Source organism: Bradysia coprophila, unplaced genomic scaffold (assembly GCF_014529535.1).
Source record: "Bradysia coprophila strain Holo2 unplaced genomic scaffold, BU_Bcop_v1 contig_583, whole genome shotgun sequence".
Lineage (NCBI taxonomy): Eukaryota > Metazoa > Arthropoda > Insecta > Diptera > Sciaridae > Bradysia > Bradysia coprophila.
In genome coordinates, this window is record NW_023503823.1 from 420,487 (window position 1) to 444,792 (window position 24,306).

Sequence of the window (24,306 nt, forward strand, 5' to 3'; positions counted from 1 at the left end):
TCACTCTGAGCTTCACGTTTAGCGTCTCGTTCAACAACTTTCTTCTGATAATAGCCACAGCTTTTTCTTGTCTATCGAGAATGGCTTTATTGTCATAGTAAGAGCGCGAATTCGGGCTTAACAATTTTTTGTAACTCGCTAAGACTTCAGCTGCAGCTGCACTGAATTCGGGATCATTCATTTCTGCTCCTGCGTCTTCCAACGATTTCAAGTGACCCATCATTGTTTGACTCCGAAAATTCGATCGATGAAATGAACAATTTGTTAGGCTAAAATTTAGCGGTACTTGAAGAATGACACGACAAGATTTTAAAACGACGATTTGAAGCAATTTTTCAGTCGAATCAGTAGAATCGATTTGTGACGTCATCCAGAGTAAGTAAACGTCAGTCACGCTAATAATCCGAACGAATATTAAACGAACGATTTTGATCTGCCGCAAAGTCCGCGGTATTTAAAATAATAATGAAAACAATCAGTTGTCAATTTTATTATGCAAAATTGAATTATTTATTATAAATGGAGTGTTCGGTATGTTGTTCATCAATTTGAAGACCCCAAAATACAATTTTACATTCAGTACTCAATGACAGCGGCAGCTCTTTTTCGCTGTGAAAATTTTTGTTACAAATTGTTCAACGAAACCAATACCCTCTCTAGCAACCAAACTAGGAAAATTAAGGTGGTAAAACTTTACAGTGTATTCTGTCATAGAAAATTTTACACTTTTAAAAATAAATTAAATGAAGTATGAGCAGCGATTTAATTTTTTGTGTTGAAAATATTACGTCTTGATTAACCATTTTGGTGTTCGAAAATGAATAATTTGTGATTGTGACGTGTTTTTTTGTGTGTTGCTTCGTTATGTTGGTGTGCAAAAATGAAATAAAGTTTAAAGTTTGTCTTTTTCGAGTGACGCCAATATTGCTTTAAAAAACAGCGCGGCACGGCAACTCTATTACAAGAAAAAGTCAGTAGCACATTTGTCAAAATAAGGTGGTATTTTGACTGCGTCAAAACGAAGTTTGGTTGCTAGAGAGGGTATTGACGAAACTAAAGTGAGGTTGTTTTTCAAGTACCATATACAATACCGACTCAACAATGTTTTACTTTGATCGTCAAACCGACAAGATTGAAAAGATTTTATCCTAACATTTGAAAGATTAAATTTCTTAATCATCAATACTCACACGATTATATGTTTCACTTGTTGCTACGAAAAAGTTTAAAAGTAAAATGTATGGAATGGCGTTTGTCTCTTGACGGAAATGATGTTTGCTTCGCAATCAGTTTGCCATGTATGCCGAAAGAGAGAGCTATCTGTTAGCATTTCAAGGCCGTTCAAAATGTCAATCGTCATCCACAGCTCACTCCAAGGGACCAAATTTCACGATTTTTTTTTTGTTTGAAAGGTATTAACGAATGTAAAGCGTCAGAACTCTTTTCGGTCTCCTAACAAAATGGCTGCCGGCGGCCATATTGGATTTTAGTAAAAGTGATATATGCTTATTTGTGTGGGGTGTTTCAGGCATTCCATAATAAAGATATGTCGTATATGGACACGGTGATCCAATTTGAGTTCCTAAAATTTCCTCGTAAATTTTTGTTTTATTTGAGAGGTACTTCGTACGGGCTTTCGTAATTGCGCGACTTGCAATTTTTAAGATGAATATTAATACTTTCATTAAAATTACGCACAACATTTACCTATTATGATGAAGAAAAGATCAAACAATTCTACGATTACATGCTAAAAACATTTTAACCGCACACCTGACATAAAAATTTTCTCATGACTGTTAATGAATCACAATCACAACATCATAAAAATAGCATCGTTAATCAAGTTGTGAAATAATCAGACAAAAAAACTACTTCAAACGAAAAGACAATCCAACGATGAGTCTAACCGACTGACTTTAATTGCGAATCGATTTGATAAGGCAATTATGTGCAAACAATTTAAAATTTGAAAAACAACGACTTTTATTGTTCATTGATTCATTGAACGGGTCTTTCAACTATATTCTATAGTTCGGGTAAATACCTATCCCAATCGATAGGGTACTCTGAAGTGATAAATCAAAAAAGACAATAATTCGGTATTATTTGCGCATTAAATCCATACTGCTACTATTACTTCCTTATGTGCCTCTAAGCAGACCGATTCGAAAATGTGTACCTTGGGAAGACTAATGGCATTGAAGTATTAGCTGAATTCGGTCGTAAGTATGTAAGATAAGAAAAACTTGTAGACTCGTACCTCATATTGCATTTTATCAGAGATTGGATAGCAGATGGCGATGATTCCAGAAGCAACGCTATCTGTTATCATCTCTCTGCATTTTATTTATAAGCTTAAATAAGATGTAGTGCTACAGACGATATTCGAAAGTAAAGTAAGAGATTGAGGGACTGACTAGACAGATCACGATACTCTTTCCGTTGGTTTCCTTCGGTCTTTTAAGGACTAAGTAAAGTGATTTTTGAAGTGGAATAGATAATAATAGATATATACGATCAATGCATGTACGGGCCTCCCTTCATTCCTCACACAGCGATTCAAATTTTTCACGAAATCATCAGATTTTTCTGATTACTTATCTTATCAAAAAATCATTTCTAATTGCCAATTCATTGTTGGTGAGTATGGCATTGTGATTTAAGTTCTGTTTTTTATACTCATCTGTCTAAAGGCAACAACTGAACAAATCGGTCATGGATCGTAAACGACAAATTTGTAGTTTGATTGTACTGTTTGCAGTATCGGTACAATCCGTAGAAAAATATGTTGGTGAGGTCAGCATAGGAAAGCGACAAGAATTCTTGGATAGCGACGGAAAATATTTGGTTGAATGGGAGGCTTACACCGATACGCAGACAATTGTTTTTCAATTGACTGTAGAAACAACGGGCTATGTGGGATTTGGAATATCTCCCGTTGGCGGAATGACTGGAGCGGACATTATTATTGGAGGTGTTTACCCAAATGCGACGCATTACTTTTCCGTAAGAAAGGAGATACATCTCCACGCGCTTTGTATGCCATAAAAATCTATTTTTTCCTGTTTGGGTTTTCGTTATTAGAATCGTCACGGAGTTGGAAACCGTATGCCCGAAATAGATGACAATGAAACATGGGAGTTACTAGAGGCCTCTGAAAATGGTACACACACTTATCTTAAAGTCGGTCGTCAGTTAGATACTTGTGATTTGCAAGATGTTGCCATCGGAGTGAGTTCAATTCATTTTCACCGAAGAATTTTCCTCAAAATTTTTTATTTTTTCTGCTCCGATCTTGTGATTGCAGAACAGTACAACTAATTTTATTTGGTCGATGGGAGATGATGACGACATTTCATATCATGGAGTTAGACGAGGAACATCAGCTGACATAATACTGGATCCTCCGATGCCACCTATTGATACGACAAAGTAAATTGAACAGCGATACCGTAGGTAGTGGAATCAACATAATTAAATGGACAAATTTTAGTTTTCAATTTTGGAGAATGTCTCACACAATGGAAATGCCAGCAAGGGCAACCACTTATTGGTGTACAATTCAAAAAAGCCCACCGTTGCCTTCAAAGCATCATATTGTTGGTGTAAGACGTTGTTATCTGTGACCAACATCGGAATTTTTCTACAATTTTTTTGTTTTTGTTTTTTAGTACCGTCCCATTTTAGGGACTCCGGAAGCATTGAAGTACACACATCATTTCATTGTTCACAAATGTAGAGCGCCGGCTGGAAGCACTGACGAAGAATATTTCGAAAGGTACATCGATCAACCGGGAGATAATTGTTACCAAGGTACAAGAAACGTACCGACGGGTGATTGTGAAACGTATTTGTTTCTATGGGCAGTGGGCGGAAAGGTATGTAATTGGTTCCTATAAAGTATATTCATTACCACACGCCGCGGTTTCCGTTTTCGTTTAACTAAAATTCGATTTTCTAAACATTCAGCCTGTCGTCTTCCCAGATCATACTGGGTACCCGTTCGCTGTGGACGGTAAACAGAATTACTATATGTTAGAAGTTCATCTGGACAATCCCCAAGGTCTAGCAGGCCTAACTTTTGAAACTGGTTTGGAGATTTTCTACACTTCCCAGCTCAGGTGAGTTTAACCAGCACCAAGCAAAGTCTCTGAATTTGATGAACAAAACAGTTTTTGAGGAGGATCGCAATGAGTTGAAGGAGCTTATGACAAGTCTTGTTCCGATTGAATTATCACTCTATCTGATTAAGTGTTCAATTCCTTTCAGAACATACGACGCTGGCACGATAACGGCAGGCCATACAACGACGTTACCAATAGTTATTCCACCAAAGTCGGAAAGTCACATGATTGTGGGTCACTGTGCTCCAAATTGTTCCGCTAATATACCAGAAAGTGGCATTCATGTGTTTAATGTTCTACTTCATTCGCATTTGGCCGGTAAGTCAGTTTTCCCAGGGCCCGTTCCAAGTTAGTGAATTTTTAAACAAATTAGGACGAAAACTTCGGCTCAGACATTTTCGCGATGGTCAAGAATTACCTTGGATAGCTACAGACGACAACTATGATTTCAATTTTCAACAGAATCGTCCACTACTGGAGGAAGTTACGATTTTGCCGGGAGATCAACTCATCTATGGTAAAGAAAATTGTCCATTTAATGACCTTCTTCTAACAAAAATTGATGTGGTCAACAGAATGTACTTATAACAGCATGGATGCGAACGGAACAGTAGTTGGTGGATTGTCCACGTCGGAAGAAATGTGCAACGCCTTTATTGTGTACTATCCGGAAATTGACTTAGACGTGTGCAGCAGTATGTTTCCTCAGGAAGAATTAAGAAAATTGTTCGGCATTGAGTCCTATCGAGGGTAAATGATTTGTTTTCTTGTATGACGAACCGAACCTCCAATATAGCAACAAAATTCTTCTCGACTATATTCAGCTCCTCATGGAATCCGACAATCACCGCTCCCGAAAGTATGGCGAATAAAACATTTACTGAAGTGCTGGATACCATGGTCGATTGGTCGGAAGAATATCGTGCTGACTTTCAACAGAGACTTCGGTATGATGGTCACTTAGCTGTCTGTGGTCTGGCCGGAAAATACTTCGCCTTGCCGGATTCAATCGAATATCCAAATGTCACGACAGAGTATGTACCGGTTGATGTGTGTTCAACTCGGGATTTGCCTGACAGTGGTAGTAGACAGGCTGTGACTCAGTCTGTAAACATTTTTGCAATAATTTTAGTCGCAATTGTTGTTTGTTGCTTACGGAATTAAGGTTGTTGGCCATTAAGTAAAATTACTGCGCTGCTATTCACTCGAATAGAACAGGAGTTTGTAGCGAATAAATATTTCAGGTTTTTATTCCAGTGTTTTTCTTGAATCATTTGCTAAAATAATTTGAATATCCTAGCAGACAATATGGTCCTTAATTTAGCCGTAAAAGGAGTCGGTTAATTATTCGAGAATTTCAGCCAATTTATTCACATCTCAAGTTCGTTTCTTCTTCTTCTAAAAACTCGAATAAACCTGCCTGCATTGGACGCTTAACTAATTGAAGGTGTCCAGAAACACGGAAAAGATACTGAAACAGTCGTGCCTCTGTAAAATGGAAATATGTAGCAGGTTGTGGACACTGTGAAAAAACATCGACAGAGACTTTCTGGATATCATTTCACAATAAGTGATAACACAGAAACAATGTTTTCGTACACCAAAATTACTTGTAACATATTTTCAGTTCTCGTCGACAATGGTAAAATAGTAGATCGTTCAAGTTGGCTCATTCAAAACATTCTTATTCGGAATTTCTATCCTTCTGAAATTCTGAAAATTCAAATCAAAAACTCTTCCACCAAAACTCTTAAAAATTTTAGGATAATTTTTGAGAAACAAAGTGCTCGAGAGGCCTTCCACCCACCGCTGCCGAAGGTGCACATGTTTTCTATTGCAAAATTAAAATGCCCTCGATACAAGTCTTTATACTACAACTCAGTGATGAAGTATTAGTTGGATGAAGGAATCGATGGAAATTTTGGCAACGCAGGATTTTATTACCAAAGTGAAATTCGAATGATAAAAGACGATTCATTCACAATCCAAAACTACAACGTTTGGGCTCACATTAAAATTTTCGGGCTACAACTCGTGAAATTGCCTAAAATCAATCGTCCAAAACAGATACACAAATAACTGTTTCATGTGTCGGGGCTGAAAACGGGGGTTTTGCAGCAATGTTCTCGGGTTTTAGGTCGCTTACATGAAAACTTGTATACACATCTGTTGCGTCCGAGGTTGCATCACTTCGTTCGGTCCACAACAGATACGTAAATGACTATTTACCTTATGTTGAAGGTAGAACTACGTTTTGCATTTCAAAAGTTCACTTTTTGCAACTGATTGCAGAAAACGTTGTACATGCAACACCCCTCGAAATGCGGTGTATTTGACACATCTAGTGACAGAAACAACCTCTTTCGCAACTCGTTGCATAATAGCCATTAAGCACACGATGTGCAGTCACTTTAGATCCAGTGCCTTAAAAGTTACTTATCTTGGTTGCATGAATGTTGACATTTAATGACTTATCAGATAAGTCTTATCAATGAAATTCTTCATATTTAACTAGAAACTTGCGTCACAACCTTGATTTAAAGATGGTAAACCTTCAGCTGGTTTATGTTAATATCTACAGATATCCCAAAAAAGATAAATTCAACGACGATCGGCTTTGTATGAAAAGCTCAGATGCGGCTTCGGAAAATCTTTTGTTTTAAATTTTTCTTACGATACTTTACTCTGTAGCGCAATTGCAGCGTAAATTTATCTTTTTTGTGATAGCTGTAATCGAATTCATGACAAATCGGTGCTTTCTACATAACACAAGCAAAAAGCTCAATCGTACCTATCTATAATCATCCCAGGCGTCCCACTTGTCCGAAATGTCCGAAATTTTACACATTTCTCCGAAATTGTCCGAAATGTCCGAAATATTCTTCAATACCTGACCAGAATTAAATATATAAACTTATAAACATCTCATTTTCAAAAAAATTGCCTGCGGCGCGCTTTACAGAATTTTTAATTGAACTTTCAGTCTATCAATACTTTGTCCCTAAATTTTTATTCACTTGACTGTAAGTCATATGGGTCTTTATGGCAGAAAATACCGGAAAATGTGTATAGGTACCGCGATCACTATAATTGAAAATTATGTGGAAATATGACGTTAAATATGAAACGTTAAATGTGTACTATTTTTTTAACTTGAGTAAATCTAAATCGATTTTCAAAAACGTTTTGTTCGAAGGAGAACTGAATTCCTCAGGTCAAGTTTTTAAATGGGCGTTATCAGCTCAATGGTCTGGGAGTAGTTCTCGAAAAACCGATATGCTCATTGTTTATTTTCCTATGGAACACGATAACTAACTCAGCTAATTTTCTAGACCTGGTTTTCATTCAAAAAAGCATTTCCTCAAAAAAAAAAAAATTCCTGTTTTTCTGATTATGGTACTCGGGCATAATGTTACAATTCTTCCTTCGAGTGAAAATCAATAAATCAATATTAAGATAATAATATAACGAGTGAGCGCAGCGAATGAATATGTTAGAAAATAGCTGTAGCTCTAAAAGACAGCCACGTTAAGAGTTTCCTGCGTCACATCTTGGCTGACTCCAATATCTTTTTTAAGCATTTTTTCAGTATAGTCGACATTAAAAAATTTCGAATAGAAGGGAGAATATGATCGAATTTTTGAAGTAATAGTAGGAAAAGTAGACAAAATTTCCAAATTCGCCTGTGGCGCATCGAAATTTTAACATTGCTTGTGATCATTATTTCTTCCATCCTTCGATGAAATACATGCAAATGATGTAGGTCAACGAAGGAAGTGTATTGACTAAAAACCACATATTTGAGGAAATTATTCTATGCGAGGAAAATGTATTTCTCAGCATTTGTCCAAAATTTGAGGAACGGAAAGAAGCCTGACCCGTATTCAACCTGGTTTTATTTAAACATACAGTCTCGCAAGGTTGAAATACGACATGTTTCTGATTGGGAGTTGTGGTTTGTAATTGAATTCACAAGAATTTCGTTTGACAAATGAAGATCTGGATTTCTGTTTTCTGAATTTTTATACTAAAATACCAAATCTAGATTTTCGTTTGTTTGACGAAATTTATATGGGATCTATTACAAACCCTTACCTCAGAAACATGTCAGATATTATTCTTCCGCGACATGCATTAGTTAACCTACATCTTTAACACTATCTTTTCGTGAAGGTTTCAAGCCCTCTATTCAGGTTTATGATCTGTACAGCTACAGGTCATGTCAAAGTATACTTTAAAAAAAATCTCATCTCTCATCTCATATAAAGCCTTAGAATTTGTTGGTGGAATGGACTGAAATGACTTACAGACTTTTTCTAATGCGTAACTTTAGTGAAAATTAGAAAAAAAAATGTCCGAAATTTTTGCAGAAAATGTCCGAAATTTTTATGAATTGTCCGAAATGTTCGAATTTCGGACAAGGCAAAATTTAGTGGGACGCCTGAATCATCCCTTATTGAGTTAACGCACCATTCGTAATTGAATGGTTAAGTGTGTATATGTAAATCGACTCAAACCTTTCAAGAAGCAATGCAGATAGGTTGTTCTATTCGCTTGTATTTAAAGAAACAAAACGACCGTTGACAATTTTACCATATTTTTCGTTTTTATTTTGAAAACAAATTTGTTAGCATTTTCCATTTTGTGCATGCGGACAGTAGATAAAATACAAACAATATAAAAAACCTTAATTGATTAACAAACGATAAATGAAAAATCCCATAAATTTGATTTAGATTATTCTTTTAGCAGCATTTTCGTTTAAATTAGTTCTAAAAATGTCTAAATGTTTCATTCCATTGTTCTGTTTCTTTGTTTGTTTGTTTTTTTTTGTTAATTTTTTTTCTTCAATATTTTGTTTATAAAGATTAAGTTATAAGTAAAATGTTGTTTTCTCCTCTCCAATCATTTCATTTCATGGTTGCACCTTCAATCAAATATCTCGTCCTTGATATTCTTTTTTTTTTCGTCTTCGTCTCTTCGATCGTAATTGTGTGTAGGTAAAAAATAAACTAACAACTGCAACCTCCTTCCGAATCTTGCGATTCACCTGAACATGATGTTTGTGTTTGCAAATCAACAGCTGTTGTTAGTGGTGGAAGTAGAATTTCGGTTAAGGAAAATTTATTCTAATTTTGTAGGAGCGGAAATTTTTAGACATTTTTCTTATAAGCATTATTAACTGTCGAAATATACTAACCGCATCATGTAGATGCTTTCTTATCGCGCAACTAGTTATACAATAAAGAACATCGTGTCAATAACCTTGATTAATATTGAAGAAGTTGAATGAAAAATTTGTAAAAAATCTCCTGAATGTAGGCTGATAGTAAACAAAAAAATATTCAATTCAACGAATAAGCTACACTTCGGTGGTGAATCATCAAACTTTCAGTGCAGTTGAATTTTAAGACTACACGTCCATCTCTCAAAAGAACGCAAGCGAACAGAAAAATTAAACCGAGTAACTGAAAGAGAATGGTCGACTACGATTTCCATGTTGATAAAATCTAATGTCTCGTTCGCAGATGACAAACTCGTTCACAGATGACAAACCAATTTACCAATTTTGAAATCTGTTACTTGTTTCGATGAAAAGTATTTTCTCAACAGATTGATGCTATGGAACATTGGCGAAAAGTCAACCCATTTTTCGTAATTGTTACGAGGTTATCCACAACCAATTCCGCTTTCATCCAAGGCAGCCAGCCTGTTTATTTCAACAAATCCAGAAACAAAAATTTTTCTTACTTTTTTTTGTAACGGCTCTGTAGATACCTAAGATTCTCAGGGCTGATTTTCGTCAAATTGATTCTTGAAAATTCTCGAATTAAGAATTTCAAGAATTTAAAACGGACGAAATTACTGAACTTCTTAGAAATTCCAGCAATTCTTGAAAATTCTTGAACTTTTCGAAAAAAATAATCGTGAAAATAGGCCTTGCCTGAGAACTACGACCAAAGTAAGCAGTAAACATTGGTTAGTGTCCGCTGCATCTTATATGGTAATTAAAACTAATGAAGTAATAGATTTCGTAGAAAATGCTAGATAATACTTTAAACAACAAAAGATACTGATTTAATGATACGAGCGCATGGGTTGCCGTTGGTAAAAGGTGAGAGGTTAAATATATATGTTCAACTTAAAGTCAACAACGCAATACGGTAGCGCCGCTCTATCTTACTGTAGAAATAGCCCGATCTAACTTTTTTCATTCCGTTTATTGAATTCCTTTGCTGGACCAAGACAAAGTTTCGATTTGGAGAGACAGTGACCAGAATATTCTTAGATCTTAGAGAATTTACAAATTTAGTTGGTTGTATCACAAACCAAATGTAAAACCTCCACTGTTCCTAGATCGGTTTAATAAGAATTCGGAGGATAACCACAGTTCCGTATAGATTTTGTGCTGGCTCGCTCGAAACTAAAATCAACGTAAAAACCAAATGAAAATTGAATAGAAAACGAAACGATTTTTGTTTTACAATAATCAATGATTTGTATTAAAGACAATTTAGAAACATAAATTTTTAAATTATTGCTTGAAACTTAACCTAAAAATATATTTTCCTTCTTTAGTTTTCTTCGTTTACTTTATTATTAATAAATTAATTTAAATTATTTTTAAGCAAAAGAAAAATTCAACAACCACTGACGTTAATAATAGCAAAATTAAAATTAAAATCGTGAGCGGCTGCTTCCCTGGATACTGTAGAAAAAATTGTTTTCGTGGTAAAAATTCTAACGGTCTCTCAAAGGTGTAAAAGATTTCATAGGATGAAAATAATAAATTGTAGATGGTGATGCTGTGTCTGGTGTGCCAATTGTGTTTGCAAATCGTAGACTTATATTTCAGCAGGAAATTTGTAGAAATCTTCTGAATGAATCGTCTGAATAGATCACTAGCATTTGTGAAGAAAGTAACAAGTTCTAGTGAAACGACGAAAAAAAATTGTGGATACGAAAGACGAAAGAGAGACATTAGCAGTCGGGTTATAGTCTTAAATGCAATTAAGCTAAAAATAACTTCCATTTTTGTTTCGAAAATGTCCTGCACAACAAACGGACGGCCGATCTTTTTTTCTTTTAGTTTTGTTTTTTGTTAAGTTTTGCTACAGTTAAAGTCAACCAAAGTGTCTAGGTTTGCTTCAGAGGTTCTATCAACTAGTCCAGTCATACGATCATTACACGTACCTTTTACGGTGTAATCACTACCACGCACGCGTATGACCATTAAACCCATATACAAAGACGTATTTAAGCAGTATGTTGTTTGTATGAGTGAACCAGCTGGGTAATGCGACTGAAGCAAATTTAGACACGAATTTGGCTGACTCTTTTTTTTATTAAAAACTGAAAATTTTCGTCATTTCCTCAACTTCTTAAATTTAATGCGAAACAAGTGAATTTATTGCGCATTTTAAGTAGAAAATCTTTTTTCCTTTATCGAAGTACACAAAAAAAATCTCAACTAAAAAACAGAAGAAAAAAAATTATTCACGCTTTTCAACAGGCACAACCACCTTCCGGATCTTTTGTTTCGTTTGGTGAGTCCTTGAGCACTACTTCTTGCACTAATAAAAAGAAAAAAAAATTAAGAAAAAAATGAGTTAAGGAAAATAAATCAAAAAATTGCAACTCATAAACCATTTACTGAAGTGTCGCTGTCATATCGCTTGCTTCTTCAAAACTTTTCTCGCTAATTTTCAACACTTAGTCACACATTCATATTACGCATTCGAAAAGTCACACCTTTCTTATCGGAACCATATTCATCAGTTAGTCACAGAACTCTTCGGAAAAGACATAGAAACCTTGACGGTACGATCATGAACTCGTCAGACCTTAGAACAAACGGAGTGTTCTGATCACAACAACACGCTATATATCATTACCACGCACACTAGAAACGAACAACAATCATGCTGATAAAAGACAAAATATTTTCATTGAAAAGGATACTGTCTTCCGGTGGCTTATTTTCGGTTGAATCCATTCCTGGCAACGCGGCCGCTACTCTTCGGAATAACTAAGTAAAATGAGTTTTTGGATTAAATTATTTGTTAAAAAGAGTTAAAACTAAATTCTCACTTGTTTAACATTGTAACCAGCTTTAGCACTCGTTTCTATAAACATAACATTTAATTCTTTCGCTTTTCGTTCACCTTCCTCCGTCGACACTTGACGCTTATCGGATAAATCTGTTTTGTTGCCAACTAACATTATTATCACATCGCTACCTCGTTCTGTTCGCACATCATCGATCCATTTCGATGTCTGATGAAAGGAATTAGCGCCTGCAAGTTTAGAAAATTATTGCGGTTAACGAGCGGTGATGTCATTGTCTTATTAGGTGAGTGCTCGGTAATTAAATTAATTTAAATTGGAAGGAAATAACACAAAAAAATCCGAAAGAATTCCTATACGAGGTGTCGTCTGTCGATCGCCGACCTTTAAAAACTTGAACTGCTAGGGTGGTTCAATTTGATTTTATTTTTTCTTTGTTAGCAAGCTTTCCCTGACAAAACTCTGTGCTATGTTCGAATGTTAAACTTAAGACAACCAGTAGTTATACCAGAGAAAGTTTTATTGCACAAGTATTATATGTCCAAAATTATTATTGTCCTAGCACCTCGCCTAGCACTTATAACCAGTCATTATTTGAAATTTAGAGAGTAATTTGTCGTTCCCCTACGTCTGTTTTCTCTTTTTCGCTTATGCAATAAAACAGCGTATTGACATATAAATGGAAATCTCGGCAAGTCTCGATGCTCTCCCTCGTATGTCAATAATCTACTATTGCTCCTTCATGCAATTCAACGCTCATTCGCTCAACCCTAGTACACAAACCAATAAACTGACCGACAGAAAAAGGTACGCCGGCACATTTACATGAATTATATGTATTTTAATCGAGACCATTCGACACCAAACCTAAAAAAAGAACCCCCAAACCCTCCACTCATGAAATGAATACAAAAAAAAAACCAAACAAACAAATTACATATTTCCCTGTACCAGCTAAATTACAAGGCGAACGGTGACATCACTCGAACATTATCATAGAAAATCTAAATAAAATTGTCCTTTTTTCATATTATACCGCTGTGTTTGCTATATCATATGACGACGAATGGTCGTACCCATTCATCAATGTAATATGGAAAGCTTTTAAAATGTGGAGACAGAAAAAAAACTGTGTGACACAGAAATTCTTATCAATTGCGGTCACTGCCCTCACTCGTAAATCAATAAAATTTGGATTTTAAATATATCACTGGAAATGGAAACAGTCAACATGACAACACTTACTTGTAATATCATAAACGACAACAGCAACAGTTGAATCTCGAATGTACGAAGGTATTAAAGATCTAAAGCGTTCCTGACCGGCTGTATCCCAAAGTTGTAGTCGTACGGTTCGATCTTCTAAATACATTGTTTTCGATAGAAAGTCAATTCCTATCGTTGCCTGCAAAACGAAAGAAAAAAACAATTTATGTTGAACGTCTACATTTGAGAGTATTGGGTTGGGTAGTCGTCTGTACGTTCGTTCATTTATTCATGAAGTACGCACGCCAGAGGGTGTTTTTTGAATATCATTTTCTCAGGCCCGCAAAAGGAAACCGAAACGCTATTTTTATTCGATGAAATTTATGGAAATTGTTATAATTATACTTTGCTACTCTTACGCTTGTTTCTGCGACGGAGACGTTCACATAATTGGCAAACTCAACAGAAACCTCAACGTTATTATAAAGTTTATTTCACGGTAACTTTGCTGCTCTTGCCTTATGTTTGAACAAGAAATTGGTAATTTGAACCATAAAGTGCGCTTCAAATGCAAAAGAAACTTAAACATGAACTAGGAGACACCAATTGTGGTGACTGCATATAAATAACTTAACGTTGAAACGTACTTTTTTTGTTCATTTATTCGTTTTTAGGAGCATCCTTATCGTATAAAAGTTTTGTTTTAAAAAAAGATATAGACGAACAAAAGAACATTCGCCACATTTTGTCCATATTTTGATACAAATACAATAGTGCCACCACAGACAAACTTTAAGTTTAGCTCAAATGTGCAATTATTTCGAGGAAGCGCAGAATTTTCCTTGTTCTTTTGTTATGTATTTTACCTTGGCTAAGGATGCTCACGGCATTAATTTATTCAATTTTAAAGCACACTAGCACTGCAAGTGTGAAAATTTTGGAGTGTTATTTCGAGACGAATTCTACTTTTAAGAGTGATAAAGCGAAATCTTTAGGCGATTGGGGAAGAAACCGATAGTACCGATAGTGGGTGTGATCAGCTATTACACCGCATACTAAGTTCTGCGGAACATTAATGTTGTAGGAAAGGCGAACTCTCTGAACATTTGCCATATTTTTGGTCCCGTGGATGTACTTGCACCAACCGGTGTCTATGTATATGGTAAGTGTTTTCAATGCCGACATTAGTACAATATTCCTATGTTTTAAAACAATTATTTCTTTCCAGAAAAACTGTTTTCGAGATCCTCACATGAGTTTACTTTTGAACGCTATAAAAACACTTATTCTCTAGAATTGAAAGACGAATCCGACGAGTTTTCACTCATTTAAATTGGAGTCCCCTAGTTAATAACTTCATCAGAAGTTTTCGCGTTATCTCTCTTAAATTCTAAGGAACTTCTTTACTAAAAAAAAACATATTCCTGATCGAGTCTTCAAAATTGGATATGATTGATACTATCAAATTAATAGCCACATAACAACAGTGTCCCGTTTCCCGGGCTGCACACAAAGGTAAAGAAAATAAATATTCCCAGACGCCCATAAACATAAAACGTTTCCCGTATTAAATTTCATTCGAAAATTCACGATAGTAATGATGTGCACAATTTAATGGCCCCATTATTGTTGCATTCTGTGAAAAAGCAGTATACCCAAAGCCCTATATAAAACTGAAGGAGACATTGAGTTTCAATTATTATTGTAGAGCATCGCAACCCGTAGTCTGTGTATGCATGCATTTTATTTAGTAGAACGATGCACACGATACTCTAAGATGTGCTGTATGCATTTTCAGTGAGAGAAGAAAATAAATTCACCCACTTTACGACTGACATTCCCGAATTTATGGAATCAAGTTCTTGTGATGATAAAAGTAAGGAAATGGGGTCACATAAAGCATTTTGGGCTAAAGAAGAAAATTGAAACGGTTTTTTTTCGGTTCATTATTTTCCTTCCAATTTTGGTTTTCTGTCCAAATTAAATTGGAAATACAACAATCATGCATCAGCGCATTCCGATAAAGCCGATAACCAAAGTAACAAGCAGCCAATTGTAAGGTCTATTATTTGTATACGTAAACGAAACCGTAACACAATTTACGAACACCCGAGTAAAAGTGCTTATCAGAAAAATATATGGCATATACAAGTCTGTGTGTGCCGTTTTAAATCGAACTATTGTTTACTCATGCACAGTGAATCAAATATCGATAAAAGAATCGATTTGTTGGAGAAAATTGATTTTTGTTTGTGACCATTGATTTGGTAATTTTTTATTTCCGATTCCGAGAATCACATGAATCCGAAACTACTACGCACGACTACTTCATCAACTCAATTGACAGCATAGTTCGGTTAGTAATTTAAAAGCTGACAAGTGGAAATTAATACAGTGGAAGTAGAACATGCAATACATTTGCTATTGGTATTCGATTTTTGACGCAATTATTAAGATTGATGTGATTGGTATATTTACCCGGAGGTTGATTCATTTGTCGAACCAAAATCAATTACTCATGTCAACATAAGAGCTTAAGTTAGACTTCACTCGTTTGGTGTCGTTGACAATAAATTAAAATTGAGGAAAATGATGAAAGAAGGGCAGTCTTGAGGTGCCATGCCGTCGAATACCATTTTCCCTCAACATTAGAATCAGTAGATCAGCCTCCCTCGATGAAGCTTCATCGAGGCTGTTTGGAATCAGTTAAATATTCTGACTTTTGCTTGGCTCCTCTGCTAATATAGTCTTATGAATATCACTCTAATAGTCAGTTTTACCTTGTGTTTTAAATCATCGGATTGAGTTGCTAGTAAAAGAGGAACTATTGAGAGGGTCTATCGGGCAGTAACTATTAAATTCACTGCCATGGACTAACTATAAATAGATTCTGATTGAAACACGAGAGGGGTAGAGGAGGTTGACTAAACGTGACATGAACAAAAAGAAGTTGCATTAGTCGTTGTATTGTCCACTTTTTTTGTTTACATAATAAACGTGTCTCATGTTCCTACATTGCTGTGGGTGGATAAAAAAAATCAATGTTTTGTAGGGTGACAGAATATGACTATGTGATGTCTACATAGAGTGGAAAGGACAAGTATGGCTAAAGAGGACGACAGAGACAGAGAAAAAATAAAAACTCATGTGGTCATCCTTTATGCAAAGCCCCGAACCGCTTCTTGAATCAACAATCCAATTTTTTTTTTTACAAAACACCTGATGTACCTTTAGTATTCCCCATAAGTTGTCAACCCTACAAAAAATGTTTTCTTTTTATTAAAAGCAAAAAGATTACAGAAAGGTCGACGATATATTAGAATTCTTAGTAATATTAAATTGAAATATGGTCCGATATATGTCGCCGGAGGTTGCTTTACGACTACAAGAGACAAAACTAATTTATTGCACATAAAGCCGTAAAGACATAAAATGAAAGCCAAAGAGAAAATCGATACACGCGATCACATGCTTTCCAGCCATATATGTTTTACAATGCTGGGGGCTAGGCAAGTCAATAATATTGACTCAATATATATGTGTTTATGTGGGTACCGGTACACATATTGTAGTACGGATGTTGCAGGATGTTGTATAGGTCACATCATAAAACATTCAAAACCGATAAAAGGTAAAAAGTTTATCCAACCAATGTCAGATAGATACAAGGTGATAAAATATTCATTGGTTTATCTCGTTCCAAGTTCTGATGCCGGTGGACTTGGGTTTGCCTTTCTTTAGTAAAGGTTCTTTAAATGAATGAATGAATGAATTGAAGATGTAGCGAACGTAGTGAAAAGGTAGGGAGATGGAAGCACGTAAATTCTGCTTAGCTACCGAAGAAGACTGATTTTGATAGATTTTGTGGCGAATCAGGACAATGACTTTTAGACAGTACTGGCTAGTATCACCAATGTGACGACTGACGAACAGGGGGTTTTCTGAACATATTTGAGATTGTTTAGAGTTTTAAAAGTCATCGATGTTCCCAGTCAATAAAGGGTTTCCCGGTTATAATATTTTGGCACAAAATTTGCAAAACACTTAGTGAATTCAAATTTCGCGCCAAAATATCATATATATGGGAATCAGTTAATATGACTGGAAACATCGATGACTTTCGAAACTCTGATAAATCTAAAATTGCGTTTTCTTAAGGTGAATAAACTGTAAAAGAGAAAAATAAAGTTGGAAAAGCTTCATGGGAAACGAGAGACGCTTTGAATTAATTTTTCATGACGTGGGGTCGAAAACGAGGGGTTTTTCGAAAGCTTTTCAACTGTTTCGACTACTTACATGGAATCTTGTTCAGATCTGTCTTGAACGGTTGATTTAGTCACTTCCGCGTGTATACAATCACGATATTGCCTAAAATCAATCGTACAAAACGGATACGCAACAAACTACTTCCTGTAGTATTTCCCTGATCTGCTGCGTCAATTTTCAATTTTTTCATCTTTCGGCTCCATTCTTCGCCAAAATAATCTCAATTCATCTGGCAATGTATAAATACGAATATTGGTTCGTTTTCAAAGTCCCGGAAGAAATCATTCAAAATGAACGAATACATATCATCGCTACCCGCTACAATCATTATGACCTAATGATCTATTTGTTTAAACAAAGTCTCAATGTAAATTTATTTTACCAGATCAGAAGTTGATATTCCAGCCACAATATTTATGTTGAAGAGCACATGTGTTTTCTGAATTTTTTTTTTTTTTATTATTTCATCGAATTAGAATTCATATATCAAGATGGAATTTTAAATTTATTTAAGTGATCTACTTAGTCACCATACCAAGTTTGTGTGGATGGCATTTTTTGAGAAGACTAAACGACCGGCATTTAGACATTGAACCGCATAACATCAACTAAATTGGAATATACTGTCTAGATATAACAAGGGTATTGCCCTCAGCCCTCTTCAAGTATAATTTATCAAATTGACAAGAAGACCACATCATAAAAAGTTTATGTGTGGACACAGCACCAGCGATAAAATTCTGTCTGTATAATGTGGCTTGGTAAGGCTTGGCATTTTACCAAAAAACCTACCTGTCTTGGTAAATATAAAATTACAGTAAACGTCAGTTAAATTTAGACATGAATTTGCTTCAGATGTTTGCTTGTACAAACAAAACTGAATACGTTTTCAATAGCCTTTTATGTTGCGAATAAAATTAATTCAATTTATGTCAGGGCTGCTAGGAATTTCGTGCTGCGTCATTCACAATAATTGACAAAATGACACATTTTGTATAAGGAAAATGTCACTTTGTGGGTTACAGAGACATAACCAAAAAATTATTGTTGACGAAAATGTTATCTTCCGTTTTCGGCTTGTCAAAAATCGTTTTTACAGTACGATGGAACAGACCTATATGTTTCTATATGGAGTGGCTCACCTGAACTGAAAATGAGCTGAAGCAAATTCAGGTCTAAATTTCAGTGATGTCGACTGTATGTTGTGGTGAGTGGCGACCTTTATAATTGCGCTTTAAACCCGAGAAACAAAGCAAACACATTTCCAAATTGCACATCATACAATCTAGGGCCTTCTGTTAAGAAGCTCTCTTGAAGCAAATATTTATAAAATAAACAAAACTCAAAGAAAGTTAAGACTTTGAAGAATTCAATTCCTTTAGAATCCTCACCAATCAAATTTAATTATTATGCAAAACTTTGAAAGTGTAATTTTAGCATAACTGCACTTATAAAAGACGACCCCTTATAAAAGTCGAGTGGTTTGCAGCAAATAAATTCAAATAAAGTTCTTGTTCTATGATGAACCTCAACTATATTTGACGGCTCTCTGTATTCATCCGACCGTAGTGTATAAAACACTTGAAGTTTCTTCTACTATATGCCAGGATATATCAAAATTGTATGATGGTTTATTATACAACTTGTTATCCAAGTATAAGTAAATTGGATTCGACTTAATTTGACATTAAAAGTGATTGTTAGCAGATTGTAATTTCTGCAATGTTTACCACGAATAAAATTCCTCAGTCAGGATAGTCAACTGACTAGACGTTGTTAGTGTCACATCTCATCCACTTTAGGTTATAAGAATTTTGTTTCGTTTTAATTAAAATGCCAAATTGAATAAAGTTTGTCGTTACATACCTGATACGTGTTGTCGAAACTATCGTACATAAACCTTGTTATAAGCGATGTCTTCCCCACTGAAACAGAAAGAAATTACCGATTAGTTAGACGTAATTAGGTATGAGGTGATGTAAGTACGTTTGGATGAATGTTTATTTTTACGAATGATGAGTTATGCTAATTTAGTTGTTGAATAAAACAGATATCAAGCAGTTGTTACCCGTTACAGAATTTAACACAGTTAAAACAACAGTTGAGAATTGAGAGTTTTGTAAATTTCTACTGTTACTAGTTTGGACAATATTTTCGATTTGAGCGGAACCTTGATTAAAAGATTGCAAATACCGTTAGTTCATTCTCATTGAGAGCGATTCAAAATTGTTTTGAAATCATCTTTTCCTCCATATTTCTCTTCGAAAGCTCTGCACTTAACACTGTTCAAACACTGTTGTATTAGGAATTCTCCAAATCTGTTTCAGTTAAGGCTCGGAACAGGTCAGATCACCCGAATTTTACCTGAAATATAATTCACCTGGACCTGACTTGATAAATTGTTTACCTGACCTGAAACCAGAAATGTCGCAATTTGGTCAACCTGTTGTTGGGTCAGGTCAGGTCAGGTTTTAGGTTCATCTGATTTTTTTTTCAATTTGTATAAAAACAGGTCAACCTGAAATCTGACCGCACAGTTTTCATAAATTCAGGTTCAGGCCAGGTCAGGCTTTTAAAAAAAAAAATATTCACCTGCTCAGCTCAGTTATGATTTCCAAGCTGACCCCATATGGAAGTTCCGAGTCAGTCTTTGAGTTGAGAAAGGTAGATGAACATTTTCAATTTGAGAAATGATCAAGAAATGCCCGAAAATGGAAAGGGAAGGCAACTACATTTTTCTTTAAAGATTGTTTGAACTAATTACGCCAAAAATATAAAATAGCTTGTGCAGTGGGTAAATTACTTGGTTGGGTAGATGTTGTCGCAGGCACGGACAAACTCCTGTTTATTTGAGGATTGCTTACTAAAGTGCGGAGTTTAAATGCCAAGTGAATGCTGATAAAACGTGTATACGCACACGTAAGGAGAGAATATAATTAGAGCTAATTAACGGGACGGGCTGTACAAAAAAATAAGATCTTATAGTCGAATGGGGCAAATCCTACTCCCACGTGATTGTCCCGAGTCGTTTTACCTTCGGCTGAACCTTTTTAATGTCCTCTGGATTCTATTTATCCATAGAAAATAAAATCGATTTTGTCTTTCGTGTGAAGTGTTCACATTCCGTAAGTGAGATGAATTGCGTAAAATTGATACGTTTGTGTTGATTTTCTTGTACAATGCTACTGTATACGTAGAACAATATTAAAAATACATTTCAAGCGGCAAATGGAATGGAACAAGAAAACACAAGTGTTCGATTTCCCAGCCCACGGGATGAAAAATGAGAAGTGAATGAAGAAAATTATGCAGTCCATATTTTGGAGATGCCGCTACGGGTTTGTGAATAAGACAGTGAATACCAAATATTTAATGGAAAATAGATTGGACATCAGGTCGGTGTATCAATCAAAAATGTATATCAAGAACCGACAGCTTGCTTCGAAAAACAAACTAATTGTTTGGTAAACAACATCCCGATATATCTTGAAACATTTCCATTATTCATAATAGATGATGATTCGTGTTATTAATAAAAATGTAACAATTTCTGCGAATCCGTTCCCTTCTCTTAATTCATTCAATTTCTCTGTAACTGGAAAAAACCCAGCTAGAAACCCAAACCCATCAAACCATTCTGCCATAAATTAATGTGGAACACGAGATCACATAAATAAATCAATTTGGAATTTGCACAATAGAGCCCATTATCGTTGAAAGGAGAAATTGTAAACCTTTGGTGGATAAAACAACATAAGCCGGGTGTTTCAGATTTCACAAGTCCTTGACACTCCCATATAATTTTCAGTGAAATACAACACATCGAAATGACTGGAACATTTAATCACCAACAGAGTTCTATCAAAAATGTTCGTTGAACCCATCACTTTGTCAATTTAATCTTTTTTGTTTGTAAAAGAAATGGCATTTAGGATATGAAGAATTTGTAATATTTGTCGATATTGGAGGGAAGACCTAGGGACAATTGAAATCTTTGACAAACTTTTTTTTTCGATCCAACATACATTCACACAAATTCGATTTGATTTCAAATTATATTTGAAAAGTGAGTTGGTAAATACAATATAGGAAAAAAGTAAAATCACAGGCCGGTCTTCACTGCTGCTCGGCCTGGTACTCATCTCGTAGTGCCTGCCATCCTCTAGACGCGACGTCTTCGCACTCCTGGTCACTGAACGGTGATCCAAGTTCTTTCTCCGAACCGGCTCTGATGACTTCTTTCACCACACTAGCCAGATTTGGACCCATGCGATTGAATTCTTCGAAATTCGGTATGGTCATAAATAAATTCTTGGTCATCAAATATTTATAGATGCACATCACTTTCGCCAGGAAATATGCATCAACGGCCACAACGCATATCTTTGTGAAAAGTTTTTGCATCGCTCTCGTCTGGCGTCTCGACGGCATTATCGTTTGCTTTCTTCCGTTTTTTTTTACGGGAAAATTATTAATTGAACAATTGAAAATATTCTTTGATACGACTGACCTTACTGAAGTCAAGAGATAGATAAAGTTTTTTTTCGTTTCATTCAAGGCCTACTATACGTTTTGGACTAATGAAGTTTAAAGTTTGAATTCGATATGGTAAATTATGAGTCATATCGCCAAGACTTCAGGCGATTGGGGAACAAGCGGTCTCCGATTTTTATGGGTGATAGCTCGTTGGATTCGTCTTTCAATTGTAGCGAACACGTATCTTTCACTTTTTCGAAAAGAAATTTATTTTCTTTGAAAAACCTTCAAAAGTAAAGACATGTCAGAGGGTACCGAAAACAGTTTTTCGGCAATAACTCAAGAGAGAATAATTTTAAATTATTGTAATGTTGTACTATTGTCGGCCTTGGAAAGACCTACAGGTAGAGTATACGCAATGTTCAGCGAGTATATCCACGAGAGTTATGATTAAAAATATAGACTACTATATGACTGTCATAGTACCGTTCCAGATGCTGTTCCAGCTGTAGAGTGCCCAGAAATAAGCAGAAAAATCTGCATTTTGGCACCAACTTTTCTTTCAAGACTTCTGTAGGCTTGCAGCCCAAAAGTACTGGGTTCATTTATATGTGGAACGAGAGTGGGTGAGGCCAGCTACGACATCCCATACTCCATCAGTTCCGTGGAACATTGATGCTGCAGGGTAGGCGGACTCTCCGAACATCTGCTATATTTTTAGTCATAGCTCTCGTGGATCAACTAGCACCAAGCGGTGCGTATACTCTACCTGTAGGTCTTTCCAAGGCCGACAATAGTACAACATTACAATAATTTAAAATATTTTTTTCTTGAGTTATTGCCCAAAAACTGTTCTCGGTACCCTCTGACATGTCTTAACTTTTGAACGTTGTTCAAAGAAACTAATTTTCTTTTCGAAAAAGTGAAAGATGTGTGTTCGCTACAATTGAAAGACGAATCCAACGACCTATATCCCATATCCCAATATAATCGGAGACCTCTTGTTCCCAAAGTTAATAAAATCACCTGAAGTTTTGGCGATATGACTCTTATATGATTGTTTTGCATCAGATGGTAAAAACTTTGACCTGCAAAAGAATAACCTGTAGATGCCATCAGCAACAGAAATTTCGATGTGGAGTTAAACTATGACACTCACTTGTATGTTTGTATACAGAAATACTGTTCTTACGGAACGTTGAGTACGGCAAATATTTTTAATCCATTCATAAGTCATAAGTGGATGATGCAAAAAAAAAACTTGTTGGTTTTATGTCACATCACCGTATCAAGGTAAAGAGGAAAGGTGTGACTCATCACTCCATACATCAATAATAACACACACGACAGAATAACTTAATAAAGTCGGTCGGAACGCGAAATTATGACATTTGTTTTTCTGTACAAGTTGCAATTATAACCACGTCACAAAACAAATCCGAGAAACAGTAAAACGTTACAACATGAATTCAACGGTGGAAGCGACAGATTTATTTCAAATAAGCCAGTGTGTCTGCTTAGCGTACAAAAAATCGATTTCTTGACGCCACTCAATGTTTTCCCAACCGTGTCAGACATTGTGAAGGTCCAGACATTTAATCGGCGGAATCAAAAAAATTAACAATTCAACTAAAAAAGAAATTATGCCGTCCACATATACCTTACACGTTAAACTTCAGTGGGTGGTTGCATGAATTCATTTTTCATACCACGATCATTATGTGTAAAGCGAAAAAAACGAATGGTTCATTGAAATCACTTACCGCTTTGTTCACCCAAAAAAACTAGCTTAAATTTCCTAAGCGGATTTCCAAAATCTCCGGACGTCGACATTTTTTCTTCTCTTTTCGATAAAATTTCCTTCTTCACAACACTACACGTCTACACGATAGGCTTACGTTCAGTTTTTCACATAGAATTTAATTAACAAACATGAAATCGGAATGTTTTCTTCTTGATTATTTTTGCACAATTTTTATTAAACTCCAAAACTCTGAATACACACCACTCCTATACTGACGTGAAAATTGCTTAGTTGAACTGGAGACACGGCGATGACACTTCTAAACGCTCCGAATGGTTACCAAACTACAACGAGTTTCGTTTTGTCAAGTTAATTTTTCTTGTATGCACTGTCTGATGTAGCATTTCACACATTTCAGAC

General features: G+C 35.5%; 3 protein-coding genes across 4 annotated transcripts in view; 1 reads left to right on the forward strand and 2 right to left on the reverse strand.

Annotated features, from left to right (window-relative positions):
- LOC119083231 (zinc finger protein 271-like) overlaps window positions 1-24,306 on the reverse strand; it is a 700,255-nt gene that overhangs the window by 291,133 nt on the left and 384,816 nt on the right. The gene's annotated exons all lie outside the window — the stretch shown is intronic.
- Window positions 2,670-5,292, forward strand: LOC119083256 (DBH-like monooxygenase protein 1 homolog). Its single transcript, XM_037192934.1, has 10 exons — window positions 2,670-3,009; window positions 3,088-3,234; window positions 3,311-3,435; window positions 3,497-3,608; window positions 3,675-3,881; window positions 3,973-4,124; window positions 4,273-4,445; window positions 4,501-4,644; window positions 4,703-4,877; window positions 4,952-5,292. Exons 1-10 carry the CDS (start codon window positions 2,719-2,721, stop codon window positions 5,289-5,291), a joined length of 1,866 nt encoding a protein of 621 aa, XP_037048829.1. The 5' UTR covers window positions 2,670-2,718; the 3' UTR covers window position 5,292.
- LOC119083294 (ras-related protein Rab6) lies at window positions 8,708-24,198 on the reverse strand. Of its 2 annotated transcripts, none has more exons than XM_037192986.1 (6): window positions 23,906-24,198; window positions 19,533-19,591; window positions 13,440-13,599; window positions 12,219-12,424; window positions 12,090-12,156; window positions 8,708-9,210 (listed from the first exon to the last, which is right to left on the reverse strand). In XM_037192986.1, exons 1-6 carry the CDS (start codon window positions 23,973-23,975, stop codon window positions 9,140-9,142), a joined length of 633 nt encoding a protein of 210 aa, XP_037048881.1. In that variant the 5' UTR covers window positions 23,976-24,198; the 3' UTR covers window positions 8,708-9,139. The 2 variants fall into 2 exon arrangements, with proteins under 2 accessions (XP_037048881.1, XP_037048882.1); XM_037192987.1 differs by lacking the exon at window positions 8,708-9,210 and adding an exon at window positions 11,033-11,701.